The 13,936-nt window shown below is 55.4% G+C and overlaps 2 protein-coding genes across 6 annotated transcripts in view; one reads left to right on the forward strand and one right to left on the reverse strand.

The window, feature by feature from the left end:
• Positions 1-7,015, forward strand: part of CCDC92 (coiled-coil domain containing 92) — a 29,460-nt gene extending 22,445 nt beyond the window's left edge. For all 5 annotated transcript variants that reach the window (XM_074355933.1, XM_074355930.1, XM_074355929.1 and 2 more), the window contains 3 exons: positions 2,798-2,944; positions 3,596-3,637; positions 5,599-7,015. In XM_074355933.1, the coding sequence (XP_074212034.1) occupies positions 2,815-2,944; positions 3,596-3,637; positions 5,599-6,374 (948 nt within the window). In that variant the 5' untranslated portion in view covers positions 2,798-2,814 and the 3' untranslated portion in view covers positions 6,375-7,015. The remainder of the gene's footprint in view (positions 1-2,797; positions 2,945-3,595; positions 3,638-5,598) is intronic.
• Positions 7,016-7,830: 815 nt separating this feature from the next.
• Positions 7,831-13,936, reverse strand: part of DNAH10 (dynein axonemal heavy chain 10) — a 120,652-nt gene continuing 114,546 nt past the window's right edge. Inside the window, exons 71-79 of the mRNA XM_074355938.1 lie at positions 13,607-13,816; positions 13,395-13,490; positions 12,498-12,669; positions 11,916-12,047; positions 11,530-11,741; positions 11,269-11,436; positions 9,927-10,107; positions 8,697-8,842; positions 7,831-8,231 (exon numbers count right to left, since the gene is read on the reverse strand). Coding sequence (XP_074212039.1) covers positions 8,085-8,231; positions 8,697-8,842; positions 9,927-10,107; positions 11,269-11,436; positions 11,530-11,741; positions 11,916-12,047; positions 12,498-12,669; positions 13,395-13,490; positions 13,607-13,816 — 1,464 coding nt within the window. The 3' untranslated portion in view covers positions 7,831-8,084. The remainder of the gene's footprint in view (positions 8,232-8,696; positions 8,843-9,926; positions 10,108-11,268; positions 11,437-11,529; positions 11,742-11,915; positions 12,048-12,497; positions 12,670-13,394; positions 13,491-13,606; positions 13,817-13,936) is intronic.

Consider the following 13,936-nt stretch of genomic DNA (forward strand, 5'->3'; position numbering starts at 1 on the left):
GGAAGGGAGTGCCCGCCGAGGCCACATTTCCACTCCTCTCCCTGCCCCCTGGGTAGATCACAGAAGCAAATGTTTATTTCCAGGTTTGGGCACACTTCATTTTGTACTGTCAGTGCTGAACAAAACTGTTTTGCAATTTTAGTATATCATGCTTTCTTTGAGCAAGGCATGCCTGGAAATTAAGTCAGAAGCTCATAGAAACAAAGGCTCTTCAGCCCTGGAGGCCTGGAGCTCCCCTGGTGCCCCAGCCACACTCCACAGCCTGGCACTGTGGCCCACTGGCTTAGCGAGTGCTGACCGCAGGCCCCCTGGGTGCCAGGCACCGTGCAAGGACTTGGAATCCAGCCGTGAACAAGCCTGCAGTCTGTGCACAGAGGTGGGAGACAGACAACTAGAATTCTGGGCAGCCATGACATGCGGCAGTGCGTGACCCTGCCCAGTCTGGGGGCCAGGGCTTCCTGGAGGAAGTGGACTTATACCAGGAAGTGAAGGACACGCAGATGGGAAAGGTGGGCCGAAGGGAGGAGCGTTCTGCACAGAGGAGCCACGGCAAGGCCCCCAGTGGGAAGAACGAGGCCCAGCAGAGGACCTGGAGGCAGGCTGAGCCCCCGGGACACTAAGGCCCCAAGGGCCAGTCACAGGGTCGCATGGACAGCCCGACTCAGCCCAGTGGGAACTGTCGAAGGTTCTGTGAAAGTTGTGCTCTGCTACCACGTGGAGATGGACGGAATCGAGGAGGCAAGGGAGGACGAGGGAGGGCTCTGCAGTGATTTGGGTGAGGCGCGATGTGGCTTAGGTGTGGAGGCCGAGAAAAGCAAGTGGACTTGAGGGTCACCGAGGCGAGACGGCGGATGCTTAAGGCAGCCCCGCGGCTGGGCAGTGAGTGCGCCTGCTGGGAGGGGGCAACGCTCTGCCCAGGTCCGTTCTTCACCCTCCTAAACCCACTAAGCCCCGGATCAAATGTAAATAGTTCTTCCTCGTCGACGGAAAGCCCCTAAGAGGAGCGCAGATTTGGGTCTATGCTTTTCAAGTAAATGGCAAGGCGTCTCCTCTAGAGTTGCCCCTTGCAAACCCTGTCATAGGCCCCAGGGATCCATGTTCCCGGTGAGATGACGGAACTGATGCCGGAGTGACCAACTCACGGTTGCTGAGTGGAAGTAACGTGGGCATCTCCACCCAAAGCCCCAGAAGCGGTCCCAAGTTTCCCTCCCTCTGATGTCGAGGCTGCTCGGCTTGCAGCCCTTCATGGCTCACCGGCCGGACTTGCCTTGCTCGGAGCTGGCTCTGTTGTTAGGCCAGTGTCCTTCTCCCCAGGCCGTGTGCTGACCACACAGCATAAGGGTCTCAGGACCGTGGGGTTTCAGCCAGCATTAGTGTCTGGTCCAGCAACCCTGTACGAGGAGCTGGTGGCTGCAGCAGAGACGCTTCCAGGGGTGGGAACCTTCCTTGCTCCCGAGGAAAGGCCATTTTCAGCTCCCTCCAGGGAAGCTCCGGTTGATGGAAACTCAACTCTGGCATCCTCTGCAGCCAGGCTTTAGGTAGAGTTCAAGGCCTGGGGAAATCCAATCTTCCTTCCATAGAAATGAGCCTGTATTGATTCAACCAATTGCTTCTTATTGGGTTTTGAGTTTGTTTCCAGTCTTTTCCGACTGTAAAATGCACTTACAGTGCAGCTACATCTTCTCACACAGAGGCAGTTATCTCCCTCCAGTGGATTCCTAGAAATGGAATTGCCAAGTCAGAGGGAAGAGACATTCTCAGGCTCCAGACGCACGTTGCCAGCCTGCTTCCCGCCATAAGGAAAAGCGCGCATCCCTACCGAGCAACGCACGTCCTGTTTCCTCTCGTCGGCTACTCTCCCAGCGGGAGCATCCTTCCCAGGACAAGTCGGCGTGCACCCTTCTCGGGCTCTGACTGTCGCATCCTGCGTCCTTCTCTGCATTTCTTCACTTTCCTTTGGGAGACCTTTCTCTTGGGAATGAAATCCTGTGTACTGGGTTCCAGGGACGCACTGTTCTTGGCTCCAGGGCTGGGGCGGACTTACAAGGAGGGAGTGGGGTCCCAGCGTGGTGACCGTGCCTGGCTGTCACCTCCGAGGGTTCCTCGTGCCATCCTGGCACATACCCACCAGAAGCCCTCTGAGAAGTGGTGTTTCCTCGGGGGTGCTCGTTGGCCTTTTTTAAGGATTATTTAGGCAGTTAGGGAAAAGGCGTGCGGAAGCTCTGTAGTCACAAGAGTAATTTATAGGCAAATAATCCACATTTCATCCGTAGCAGTTTTCAGTGCCGTGTAAGGCATCTGGAATTACTCCGGTAGCTTTTCCAGAAAGGCTGATTGACTTCACATGTCTCGGGTTTCAGTCAAGGCAGGGAATCGGGTGCCCTGAGCGAGCGGCTGAGGACCGATGAGGGATTGATGGCGTGGGGGCGGGGCCCCAGGCTCCTGCAGCCACCACGTGGCCCCGTGAGACGGTCCTCAGGAAACTCCCAAGGAAAGGATTTGGGGGCTTCCCTCTGAAATCCCACTCACATCCTCCTGCTGCTCCCGGCCTGGCCAGCTCTAGAGGCCACTTCCCAGGAGCCTGGTCTTCTGAGAGGAGGCAGCCGGCGCTTTACCTCCTCAGGGAGCTCGTTCGAGAGGGATCCTGGGCTCAGTCTGTTGAAGCCGGGTAGCCTGTGGAGAGGCTGGGATTTGGAATCAGGGAGCCCTGGACTTGATGTCTTCCCTCTGCGTCCAGGGCCAGGCCATCTTGGGACCCTCCCTGTCCCAGACAGCCACCAGGGTCTGTCTCCCGCAGGGCATCTGGATGTCAGCATGGCAGCCACAAACCTGGAGAACCAGCTGCAGAGCGCGCAGAAGAACCTCCTGTTCCTCCAGCGGGAGCACGCCAGCACACTCAAGGGGCTGCACGCCGAGATCCGGCGCCTGCAGCAGCACTGCACAGGTACCGGGCCGGCACCCAGGGAGGGGCGGGGGGGGGTGGCCACCGACGGCTGCGGAGCAGAGCGGAACCTGTCCTCACGAAGGCTTCAGGCTGGCTGGCTCAGAAGCCACGCCAGGCTCGCTCACCAGTGAGTGGGAAGGGGCTTTACTTTTCTCTCTGGTTAACCCCATCATCGCTGGAGCCCCTCTGAGCACTTTGCCTCATCCACATACCCCAAGCATAAAGCTGTGAAGCCAGTTCTCAGTTCTTACCAAAGACTTGAAAGATCAAAATGCAATGGTTAGAACTGCAGCGCATTTTGGAACCAATGACCAAAGTGCAATACGCAGAGCAAGCTGCTTGCCAATTGTGGATGTTGGGGTGTGTATTAGGGAAAAGAGGGGTCGCCTCTGAACTCAAGTGAGGACAGTGGCTGCTGAGTTTCTGTTGTTCTCACACTTGCCTCTAATGCTGCCAGCTCGGCTCTGTCTGGGCAGGACTCATGGGCTGATTGTGGGAATTGGTTCTGCGTTTTCAGAGCTGATGAAGCTTTTGAAATAGACTGCAGTCTTACAAAATTAATGTATATGGTCTCCTTTTAATTTTTTTATTTGCTTTTAAAATTTTTTAATTTTTTAAATAGCTTTTAATTATTTACGGTCTCCTTTTTAGATTTAACATATGAGCTGACTGTCAAAAGTTCGGATCAGACAGGTAAGAACTCCCTCCCCGAAAGCTGATGATACTGTTTCCTGCTGGGGCACGTGTTGGTGCCAGCTATTTTCACTAGGTACACACGTGGAAGAAAACACATTTGCTGTGAAGAGTTGCACCTGTGAGCTTTCCAAGTAAAGGTGGGAGGGCAGTCCTGGAGACTAGGGGACCAAGCATATATTTGGAATGCCCAGTATATGCTTTTCTGGGTTCTTCTGATTTTTTACAGTGAATGTGTGTTCCTTCTGTAATCAAGAAATAGATATGATTTAAACCAGAATGAAAGAGGAGCGGGAGCAGGGTCCTGCCTCCTCTGTGTCCATCGAGCTTAGCACAGGACCTGGCACAAAGCGTGTGCTCCGTACATGCATGGCTGAGTGGGGGATCAAGTTCCTGGACAGCCCCCAAAGGATCGCTGAACATCCTTCTCCAGACTCTAGTCCCACAAATGCTCCTCTGACACCAGAATCGTCAGGGACCTCCAAAGATCTCAGCCTGGTGGCAGCCGGGGCAGGGGAGACAGAAATGGGGCCTCTGTGGCCTGTCCCAAATAGCTCACTCCCCAGAACAGGGTGGGGATTTTAAAAGTGCAGAAACCACATTTGAGTCAAGATGACTCTTTCTACAGGCTTCGCACTGGCAGTTACTATTCATGAGTGTGTCTAGTTCCTTGTGAAACACGCCGCCCGTTTCCCTGAGTCTGAGTGTGTTAGCCAGCATTGATTTCCCACTGGTGTTACTCACATCACAGTCTCCTAAGTGCACCTTTCAGGAGCCAGGACACCTTCCCCTGTGTGTGGTAGACGAGGGGCCTGGGGACAGGAGACGGATGCCAGGCGCACCCTCCGCAGCCCCTGGGCCACTGGGGATTCAGGAGAACAGGGTGTCCACCTCCAACTGGGGACCCCAGCCAGCATCCCTGCCATCCATGTCACCGAAATCAGGCTGTCCTCACTTCCTGTCCCCTCTGGGCCCTGGCTAATCTGAAGAGACACAGTTCTTGCTCCGTACCCTCCCCACATGTGGTTCTCAGCCCTCTGTCCCAGGGCCACCCACCCACCAAACCGACCCCCCATCAGCCGGGGGTGCTGACAGGCGCCTCATGTGGAGACAGTGCAAGCCTCTCAGGTGGGCCTGGTGGGCCCCTCCCCTCCCCAGCAGTGGAAACCACTGCTTTACAGCAGCACACGCAGCCCGGGTCTCAGAGGAGCTGTCTGGCAAGTTCTCAAATATCTCTGAACCTGCATCCTCGTCTGAGAGGTACCCACAAGTGCTAGTTCCGGCCTGACCACCAGGGCCTGTCTTCATGGGCCACCTGCCCCATTCAGCTGCCCTGCATCGGCACTAACATGGCCCAGGGAGAGTCTTGCTTATGACCGCCACATGGGGCCCGCAGAAGCGGGCGCGGCCTGTGTGGTGTTAGGGGCAGGACCGGGTGGAGCCTGTGCACAGGCCCAGGATGCCATTCTGAGAGGGGACCCATGTCGGGCAAAGGGGGCAGCCTGTCAGCCTGTCTCCTCTGCAGCTTCAGAGCTTCTGTGCTTTAGACGTGGAGAAAGTCGACATTTGTCTTTCCAAACTGTGCTTTGCATGGAACAGACAGATGGCTCTGCTAACAGTTTAATCCTAAGCCTTTGGAGAGATTTAGTTCTCTGAAACTGCCCGCTTTAACTAAAGCAGTTTTAAAATTTGGAGACATCCTTTTATGTGGTAAGTGGGAGAAATAAGAGCTGAGTGTGGCCTCGAAGACCACCTGACCTCCCAGCCTTTCCTGAGGGGAGAGGGCGGGGAGGAGGCGTGGTGGGGCCGGGTGGGCCCAAGCCGCTGGCTGCACTGAGGGAGCAGGGCCCCAGCCCATGGCCCTGCCTGGCAACATGGTGGGGGAGTGCGGGCAGAGACAGACCCCCTCTGCTGGCCCCTGGGGCCTGTCCTTACTCTGCTCCCCTCGCTGGTCCTTCTAGGAGACAGCGCCTCGAGAAGCGGTGAGCTAAAGAAACGGTGCGAAGACCTGGAGGCCCAGCTGAAAGTGAAGGAGGCCGAGAACAACGAGCTGCTGAGGGAGCTGGAGCAGAAGAACGCGCTGATCGCCGTGCTGGAGAACACCATCAAGGAGCGCGAGAAGAAGTACCTGGAGGAGCTGAAGGTCAAGAGCCACAAGCTGGGCATGCTGTCCAGCGAGCTGGAGCAGCGCGCCAGCACCATCGCCTACCTGACCTCCCAGCTGCACGCCACCAAGAGGAAGCTCCTGAGCTCCAGCGGGACCTCGGACGGCAGCGCGGCCGGCAGCCCCGCGCTGGCCAGCTACAAGCCGGCCCCGCCCAAGGACAAGCTGCCGGAGACGCCGCGCCGCCGCATGAAGAAGAGCCTCTCGGCCCCGCTGCACCCGGAGTTCGAGGAGGTCTACAGATTCGGGGCCGAGAGCCGGAAACTCCTCTTGCGGGAACCGGTGGACGCCATGCCCGACCCCACCCCGTTCCTGCTGGCCAGGGAGTCGGCCGAGGTCCACCTCATCAAGGAGCGGCCCCTGGTCATCCCCCCCATCGCCTCGGACCGCAGCGCCGGCGAGCAGCCCAGCCCCGCCCGCGAGAAGCCGCACAAGGCGCACGTGGGGGTGGCGCACCGCATCCACCACGCGGCCCCGCCGCAGGCCCAGCCCGAGGTGGAGACGCTGGCGGTGGACCAGGTGAACGGAGGCAAGGTGGTGAGGAAGCACTCAGGGACGGACAGAACTGTGTGACGGCCCCGCCACCCTTCACCCGCTGTCGAGGCACTGTGATCACTACTAGGAAAAACTCATCCACCCCTTTTCTTTTTCTTTTTTGTTTTAATCCCCATGCATGCCAAATTTTTTTTTCAGACCTGTCAACAGATTATTCTCCTCCTGCTCCTCTTGCCCCCTTACTGACACCAAAGTAGCACCGTGTCCCGCCGCAGAACCCGTATTTACTCATCGCTGTGGCCAAACACCTGTGGGCCGCCTGGCTTGCTTGCAGCCCCTCGCCGTGTAATCTCAGTGCGCGCGCCCGCCCGCGGACGAAGCACAGGCCCAGGCTGCGTTACTGCTCGACGTTAACGAAATCAGATAGTCACACGCCTAATTATAAAGTCAGAGCAACACATATCGACCTTGACCTCATGCCTCCGGTTTCCAGGGCGGCCGGTCCGGAGCAGCCCTGCGCCCTCCTGGAGACCCCGTAACCACCTGACACACCCTTCCCGGGGCGGCACCGGTAACCGAGCAGCTGTATGTTGTATCACAGGAACTAAATAAGATGACGTTACTCCTCATATCACCACGACCTGAATGTGTGTTCATATTTTTTGTTAGTTTTATCCAAAATGTTCAAGATCCCAACAAACTTTATTTTCTAAACCTGCCTTCTTTCTGTTTCGTGTCTTTTATTAAAACACCCGAGGACGAGTCTTCGGGGGAGTCAGTGGGAAGGAGAGAAATAGCCACCTGCCGTCTCCCACCCCACCCCCCCGGCCACTGCTGGCCAGACAGTGGACTCACCCAGGGGTACCTCCTGGGGTGGGGTTCGCTTCCAGAAGGAGGCACCCCATCATCTCACTGCTCAGTTATCCCTTAGAGTGTTCTGCCTTTCTGAGGTTCTGACAAAAGCCACTTTTCCAGTGATTGGCCCCTGCCCTGTGTCCTGCTCAGCTCAGCCCTGTCCCTCCCTCCCAGGGTAAAGCTGCTCCTTACCTCCAGCCTGGCCATGCCAGGACTTCAGACTAGACCCACGTGCATAGAAGGGACGCCCAGCAGCCGCTGGCCCTGGAGGTTCTGAGGCTGCACCCAACCTCACACAGACCCAGGCAGGTTGGGGGTAGGAGTTCATGCCGCAATTAGACACCAGGCTCCAGGTCTTCAGCCACACCTGGCAGACCAGTGCCAGGGGGTTCTGGAAGGGGGAGGCTGTGGGAGACTCTGGCCACCTCCCCTAGCACCCCACATCATCAGCCCAGGAAAGGGGGGCCCTGCCTGACGCCCTCAGCAGCGTCGGCCTTCCACCCGACACCTCGGCCTGCAGCCCTACCCGAAAGAGGCATCTCCTGAAGCAAACCTGGATCATCAATAAACCACCTGTGCCAATTTACGTTATAATTCTCACGTGTGCCTGTGACATTCCAGGCAATTTTGCTTAAGTGTTTCCTCTGAGAAGGAAAAGAAAATTCGACACATCTTAAAACACTGTTTTAACTTATTTTAATGCACAGAATCCTTTAAAAAAAATAGTTTAAAAGGACAAAACCATTCAGGTTAACTTAATATGGAAAGATTAAAATGGCTGATTTCAGATGAAGAGAAAAAAGAATGTGAATCCCCCTCCTGCCTCGAGAGGCCCCAGGAAGTGACGGAAGATGGTTAGTCTTCGCGAATTCCCAGCACATCCATCGCCCACCGCACACAGAATCCGTCGGGCCTTTTCCGTCACCCAAAGGGTTAATCAGAGTTCAGGGTGAGGCACACCCCTTGCAGGACCCAGTGAGAAATGTGCTTCGTGGTAAAGAGATCGGCTTCAAAAACCAAGCCGACCCCCATGGCGTTCCTTCTGGTGGAGGTGGTGTAGACAGGCGTCCGGAAGGTGTTCTGCACAGGAAAGGGGTGTGAGTGCCCGCGCGGGCAGAGGGGAGTGCGTGGCCCGGGCGGGCGCAGGCTCCATCTAAGCGCTAAGGGTGCGGAGGGGCCCCTGCGAGGGCACCCCCTCTGCCTTCCGCAGACGCTCACGAAAAGTGGGTCAGCCGGAGCAGGAGGCTCCTGCCGTCCACACCAGATGTAACTCCATTCTTATTCAAGCAATGCCCGCAGAATTCCCCCAGGAAGGGAGGAGCCACTCCTGAAGCTGGTCTGGACCACAGCCGCCAACAGGGAACCCGCGCGGCCGCTGAAGGCTCTGCATCCACGCATGCGCGCGCGCTCGCGCATTTCCCCAGGAAGTGGCCTCAAGACTTCCCCCACCCCGGAAAGGTTAAGGGCACCTGTGCTCAAAGGTCAAGGCTATTTGAAACCCCCTGGTGTGTATCTCCAGTGAGAGGGGAAGAGGGGAAATTTCACCTGCAGTTTGAGGCGATGGGCTTCGATGGGGATGATCTTCAGGATCGGCAGGTCAACAACCAGCACCTTGGGTTTGCTCTTGATAAGACATCCTCTTTCTATATCCCAGTCAGCGCCTTCTAGATACAGCCCTGAGACAAAGCATCCTAGAGGCACCAGGAAGAGAGCGGGATTTAAGCGGAAGCATCGGTAATCCTGCTGTAACACGGCTCTCTCTTCTGTGCATATCGGGCAAATAAAGAGGCAGCTGATTCGCCTTCCCCAGACACAGCCCATGCCTTTTCCCCAAAGAGGTGGCCATCAAATCTGTCCTGTCCACCTTCCCTCTGTAGAGGAACAGCCCATATGGGACATCCTGCAGACCCCATGGCCCTCCCTATGGCCACAGCAACGTGAATGAGGGGTAGTCACCTCCGCCCTACAATTTGGCATCAAGGCCCACAGACTTAATGGCCTTGGGCCCCCAGGCTGCAAAGATGAAAACATCAGAGTCAGCTGGCACCATGGCAACCCCAAGTCCCCTAGAGCCAAAGTAACTGGGGAGCAGGGAGTCAGAAGCCTCACAGAGAAAGTCCGGAGGTTGGGGGGTGGGGGAGGAGGACAGCACAGACCTGCCTGGGAGCAGAGGGGAGCACCGCCATTCCTCTGGGGCTGAGTGTTCCTGAATGGTCACCAGAAGTCCCCTCTCCCTAAGCTAGCTCGAGAGGGCTTCTGGACCTTGCAGTCAAATGTCCTCTGACTGAGACAACATAGCCCCGGGGAAACAGCGGTTTCCAGCCACAGTCTGCACACATAGTAACGAATGTCTAAGGGACTTGAAGTTGGTGTACAATTGAATGGTTCCTACCTAGTCCCTCCTGCTCTCTGGCTCCCATGCCCCTCGGCCCTCACGGTTTCCCAGGAAGCCACCTGGTGATCTGGGTGTTTCAAAGATCTAATTCTAACCGAGGAGCCCATTTCCCACAGACGAGCAGGGTGAACGTGGTTCAGCCCTCCTCTGACATCAACCTGCATCTCAGTGGAGAAACTGGACGAGAAACGTCTGTCCTCACCCTCAGAGACTCCAAGACGTGGAAGGCGCACAAACACGGCCAATATTTGCAGCAGTCTGCCTTTCAACCATGGCCTGGCCCGTTTGGGCCCACACTGTGCTCACCCCTTCAGATGGGGGATGGCTCGGGAGGGAGACCCCACGTGAGAGGCTGTGAATCCACAGGGAGTTGGACGTACCTTGTCCTGCCCGCTCATTCACTTCGTCTGCATCTTGGAACTTGGTCACCTGGGTGAACAAGGTGGAGCGGTCCAGCGGCCAGCTGTTCTTCCGGCAGGTGGCCTGCACCAGGGCCGTGAGGTAGGATTCCGGGATGTGCAGCCCCGAGAGCCACATCACGCTGGGCTCGCTCTCAGTGACCTGGAGAGAGGGGAGGGCAGCTGGTAGAAGCCTGGGGCCACCATCCAATGCCAGGGTCAAAGCTGACGGGAAGTTGAGCTCAGGACAAAAGATATAGTTCGCCTTAGTGGCAGAAAGAGGGTGTTGGGACAACTGGCAGCCCATTGGGAAAAATAAGCCGACAGCCAAGTTCAAGATGGAGCCGAGAATTTTTATATAAAATAAAACGAAAGGACCAAACCAAGCCTCCAAAGCATGTTTTCAGAAGCTGTAAAAGAAAAGTCTGATCTATTTGACTACATTAAAATATTAAACTTTCCTTTGGAAAAAATACCACAAAAATCAAAAAAACTCATGACAAGCTGGGGAAATGCCTGCAACACCAGCAGACAAAGGGGTTAATCTCCTTGATGTACAAGGAGTTCTTAAAAATCTATTTTAAAAGATAGAGAACTTGATAAAAATGAAATCAAGATGCAAAAACACAATTCGCAGAAAACCACAAAATGTCTATAAATTTGTAAGATGCACTCAGCCTCACCATAATTAAAGAAATGTACATCAGAAATATTTGGTGTTGTTTTTTACCTACCAAGGAGACAAAGGTTCAAACTATTAAGAACACACCATGTTGCAGAGAGGTGAGGGAATAATCATGCTCATATACCGTGGTCTCAACTTCTCTAAAAAATTCATCCAACAAGAGCTGTCAGAATTTAACACGCTCTGATTCAGCTTTTCCATTGTAGGCACTTACCGATGGAGTAGACTCTTATGAGTCTCCAAAGGCACGTGCCCCAGAATGTTGTTTGTACTAGCAAAACAAAAAACAAAAAGCAAACAAAAAACCCCCAATGGTAACCGGCTGAATGTCCATCAGGGGAAAGGATATGGGAAGTCTGTGAGATGGACCAGCCTAGAAAGGATGAGTTCTAGGTGTACTTCAATGAAACCACTGCCAAGAGAGGCTCTTAGATGAATAAATCATGCTGTGCACAGTACACTTCAAAGTCTTAAAAAGAAAAGAAAAGGAAAAACAAATAGAAATCTGCTTGTAGAGTCAGAGCCCATCTCCAGAGCACCTGACAGAGGTACCACTGGGGACGGGAGGAGTTGGGAGGTGGTGTGAGGGGGCCCAGGCCGAATCCTGAGCCGGCGAGCAGCCTGCTGCCTCTCACTTACCCACGTTGTGTACTGGCTGAACCTCCGCAGGAAGTAGAGCATCCAGTTCCCCAGGGACTTTAAGGTGTCAGGGGCAAGCTTTCTCCAGATATTTGGGATTTGCCCGAGAAAGAGAGACCTGGCTACATCGTCTAATTCGTTGCTCATCCCGACTTCTCCAGCCAAGGCCTGTTTACAGAATCAAGAGCAGTTGGGTGAGACGATGAGAAGACCAGGGGTTATACCGGGAGGCATGAATGCACACTTTGGGAACAGGCTTACCCGCTGGAGTTCAGCCAGAGACCTGGACATCCGTACGACAAGCTTGTTGAAGCGCTCCAGCTCCTGCAGGAGCACCACCGAAGTCGGGGAGATGCTTATCCCAAGGTGCTTCCTGACCTGGTCCAAGTCAAAGACTTTGGGCATCTTGTTTTCGATGTCCTTGGCCACATGGCCAATGTAATCATCTCGGCTGATGCCACTGCTGGATTCCCCTGAAACCAGGACACTTTTTAGAGAGAGCCAGGCATCCGAGTGTGGGACCGGGGCGTCCTGTGCCTTCAGAAAGGCCGCAGCCACGCGGAAACTCTCAGAACCCAAAGCAGCACGTTGGTTCGGTGCCCTTTGTCCCCAGTCACATTAACACCATCCTCTGCAGTGGACTTTACCCGTCTGAGGCTGCAGCTCCAGCAGGTGAGCCCACATGTCTCGAGCTGCCTGAGTGTAATAGCCGATCTCAGCGTTGGAGTGAAGACCAAACACTTCGGGCGTGTTGGCCAGCGGGAGGGCCTCAATGGCTTCTGTGGTCGTAGAGAACAAACAGGTTACACCTCCCACGCCACCCCCGATTTCTGAGGGCCCGCAGCCCCCTCAACATCCACAGGCACGTTAGACTTCTTCCCACTTAGAGGGTGACAAGGTTTTTATAAGAATTCCACACCACCTCTCTGTTTACCTTCTATGAAAATGGCTCAGTGAGCTTCCCTGGGCCACTCTGCCCTTCCACGGAGAATCTGACATATGTACCATCATTCCAGGACAGGAAGTCTGACCTAACTCCGTCAGCTCTGGGGCCAGGAAGAGCCCACTGGGCCCCCCACCAAAGGCATAAGCAAACACCCCCGACCAGCCAAGGGCCCCCACCCAGAGAGGGGTCAGAAGAGCAACCACAGAACACAGAACGGCTGGAATGTACGGGACCCCTTAGAAAAAAGCTTTTAAAATACTGTCCGATGTCTGAGAAATCTCACCAACAAATCTTTCCTTGACATCACCCGAGGGGATTTTGTAGTCCACCTCCCTATTCCGGAAGAAGTGGAATGGCTGGAAAGTATCGAAAAGGAAGTCCCCCAGGTATTCGTCCATGTAGATGGTGAGGATGCGCCGGTCGAAGCTGTCGATGGCCCGGCCTCCATACATGACCTGCAGTTACAGCGAGTGAGGGCAGGCCGGGACCCAGAACCTACCAGGTGGACCCTGAGGCCCTGGGCCCAGCGGACAGCCCAGGGTCAAGACCAGACGTGCCCTCAGTGAGACCCCTGCCGCCTGGCCACCATGCAGCTCAAACAGTGATAATTTGCACAGGCCATTTACACAAAAAGGTTTGTGTGCAAGCTTTGAGAGCCTGCAGCGATAAGCAGCTCTTGTGAAATGCTGGGAGCCAGGGTGCAATTGGCAAACACCCCAAAACATGGTGAACAAACAAATGGAACAAAACAACCCACGAAGCCAGCAGCCACTTGTGTCTCTGGAATGGTGATGTCGCTCTTTGAGCCATGGGGTAAGCTGTCCCGTGAGCTCTGTATAAGGTCATGGTCTCCACAGTGGACCTCGGGCCTGCTGCACAGGAGCACGGCTCCAGCCACGTGGCTAAGGCATCCTAGGTGGGGAACTGCCAGCTCCTGGAGAAGGCGAGTCCCCAGGGCGATGAGTCCAGAGCCCCCAGGTGAAGGTCACTCACTTAGGACAAAGAATAACAGGGTGATGAGCTGGGGGTGCTTCACAGAGACCCAGGGGTCTTTGGCTGAGGGGCAGCAGGAGCAGAAGGGGGGGTCGCAGAGTGCTCAGGGGCCATGTACAGGGGGCACCAGGCTACAGCCCAGCTGGCCCTGAGAGGCGGCCGCACAGGGTCCCCGGGACACTCCTACCTCCCCAATTAGGTACTTGAGGCTGCCCCACGGGATCCGAGGGTCATGCTGCTGGAAGGCTTTTGTTAGGTACGTGTTCAGTATTTCCACGCAGACCTTAAAAGAGGAGGAACAAACCCGTAAAAGCATTTGCGCTCTGACTTTTCTGAAAGCATGGGCAGGAGCAACGAAGGAAGCAGTCCGGGCCGGGAGAGGAGCCGCTGCGTGCTCACCTGGAAGTCAGACTCGTTGAAGTCGTAGTACACGTTCCACCCGATCTTCCCAAACTTTCTCCTCTCCTGCACCACAGCGTGGAAGAACGCCAGCACGTAGACCAGGGACTTGAAAGCAGGGTGTGGACACTGGTCCAGCATTTCGTGTGAGATCTTGAAGTACGTTGCTCTCATGTTGAGTTTCAGCCCATTGGGCGGCTCGGTGACAACCTATTGAAAGAGGAGGAGGCAGATGGTGACGGAAGCCCCAGGCCCACCGGCAGGGCTCCGAAGTGGGTGCAAAGAGCAGACACCTTGGCCTTCCCTCCATCCCTACAGAGCCATCTCCCC

This window comes from Camelus bactrianus, chromosome 32, assembly GCF_048773025.1.
Source record: "Camelus bactrianus isolate YW-2024 breed Bactrian camel chromosome 32, ASM4877302v1, whole genome shotgun sequence".
NCBI lineage: Eukaryota > Metazoa > Chordata > Mammalia > Artiodactyla > Camelidae > Camelus > Camelus bactrianus.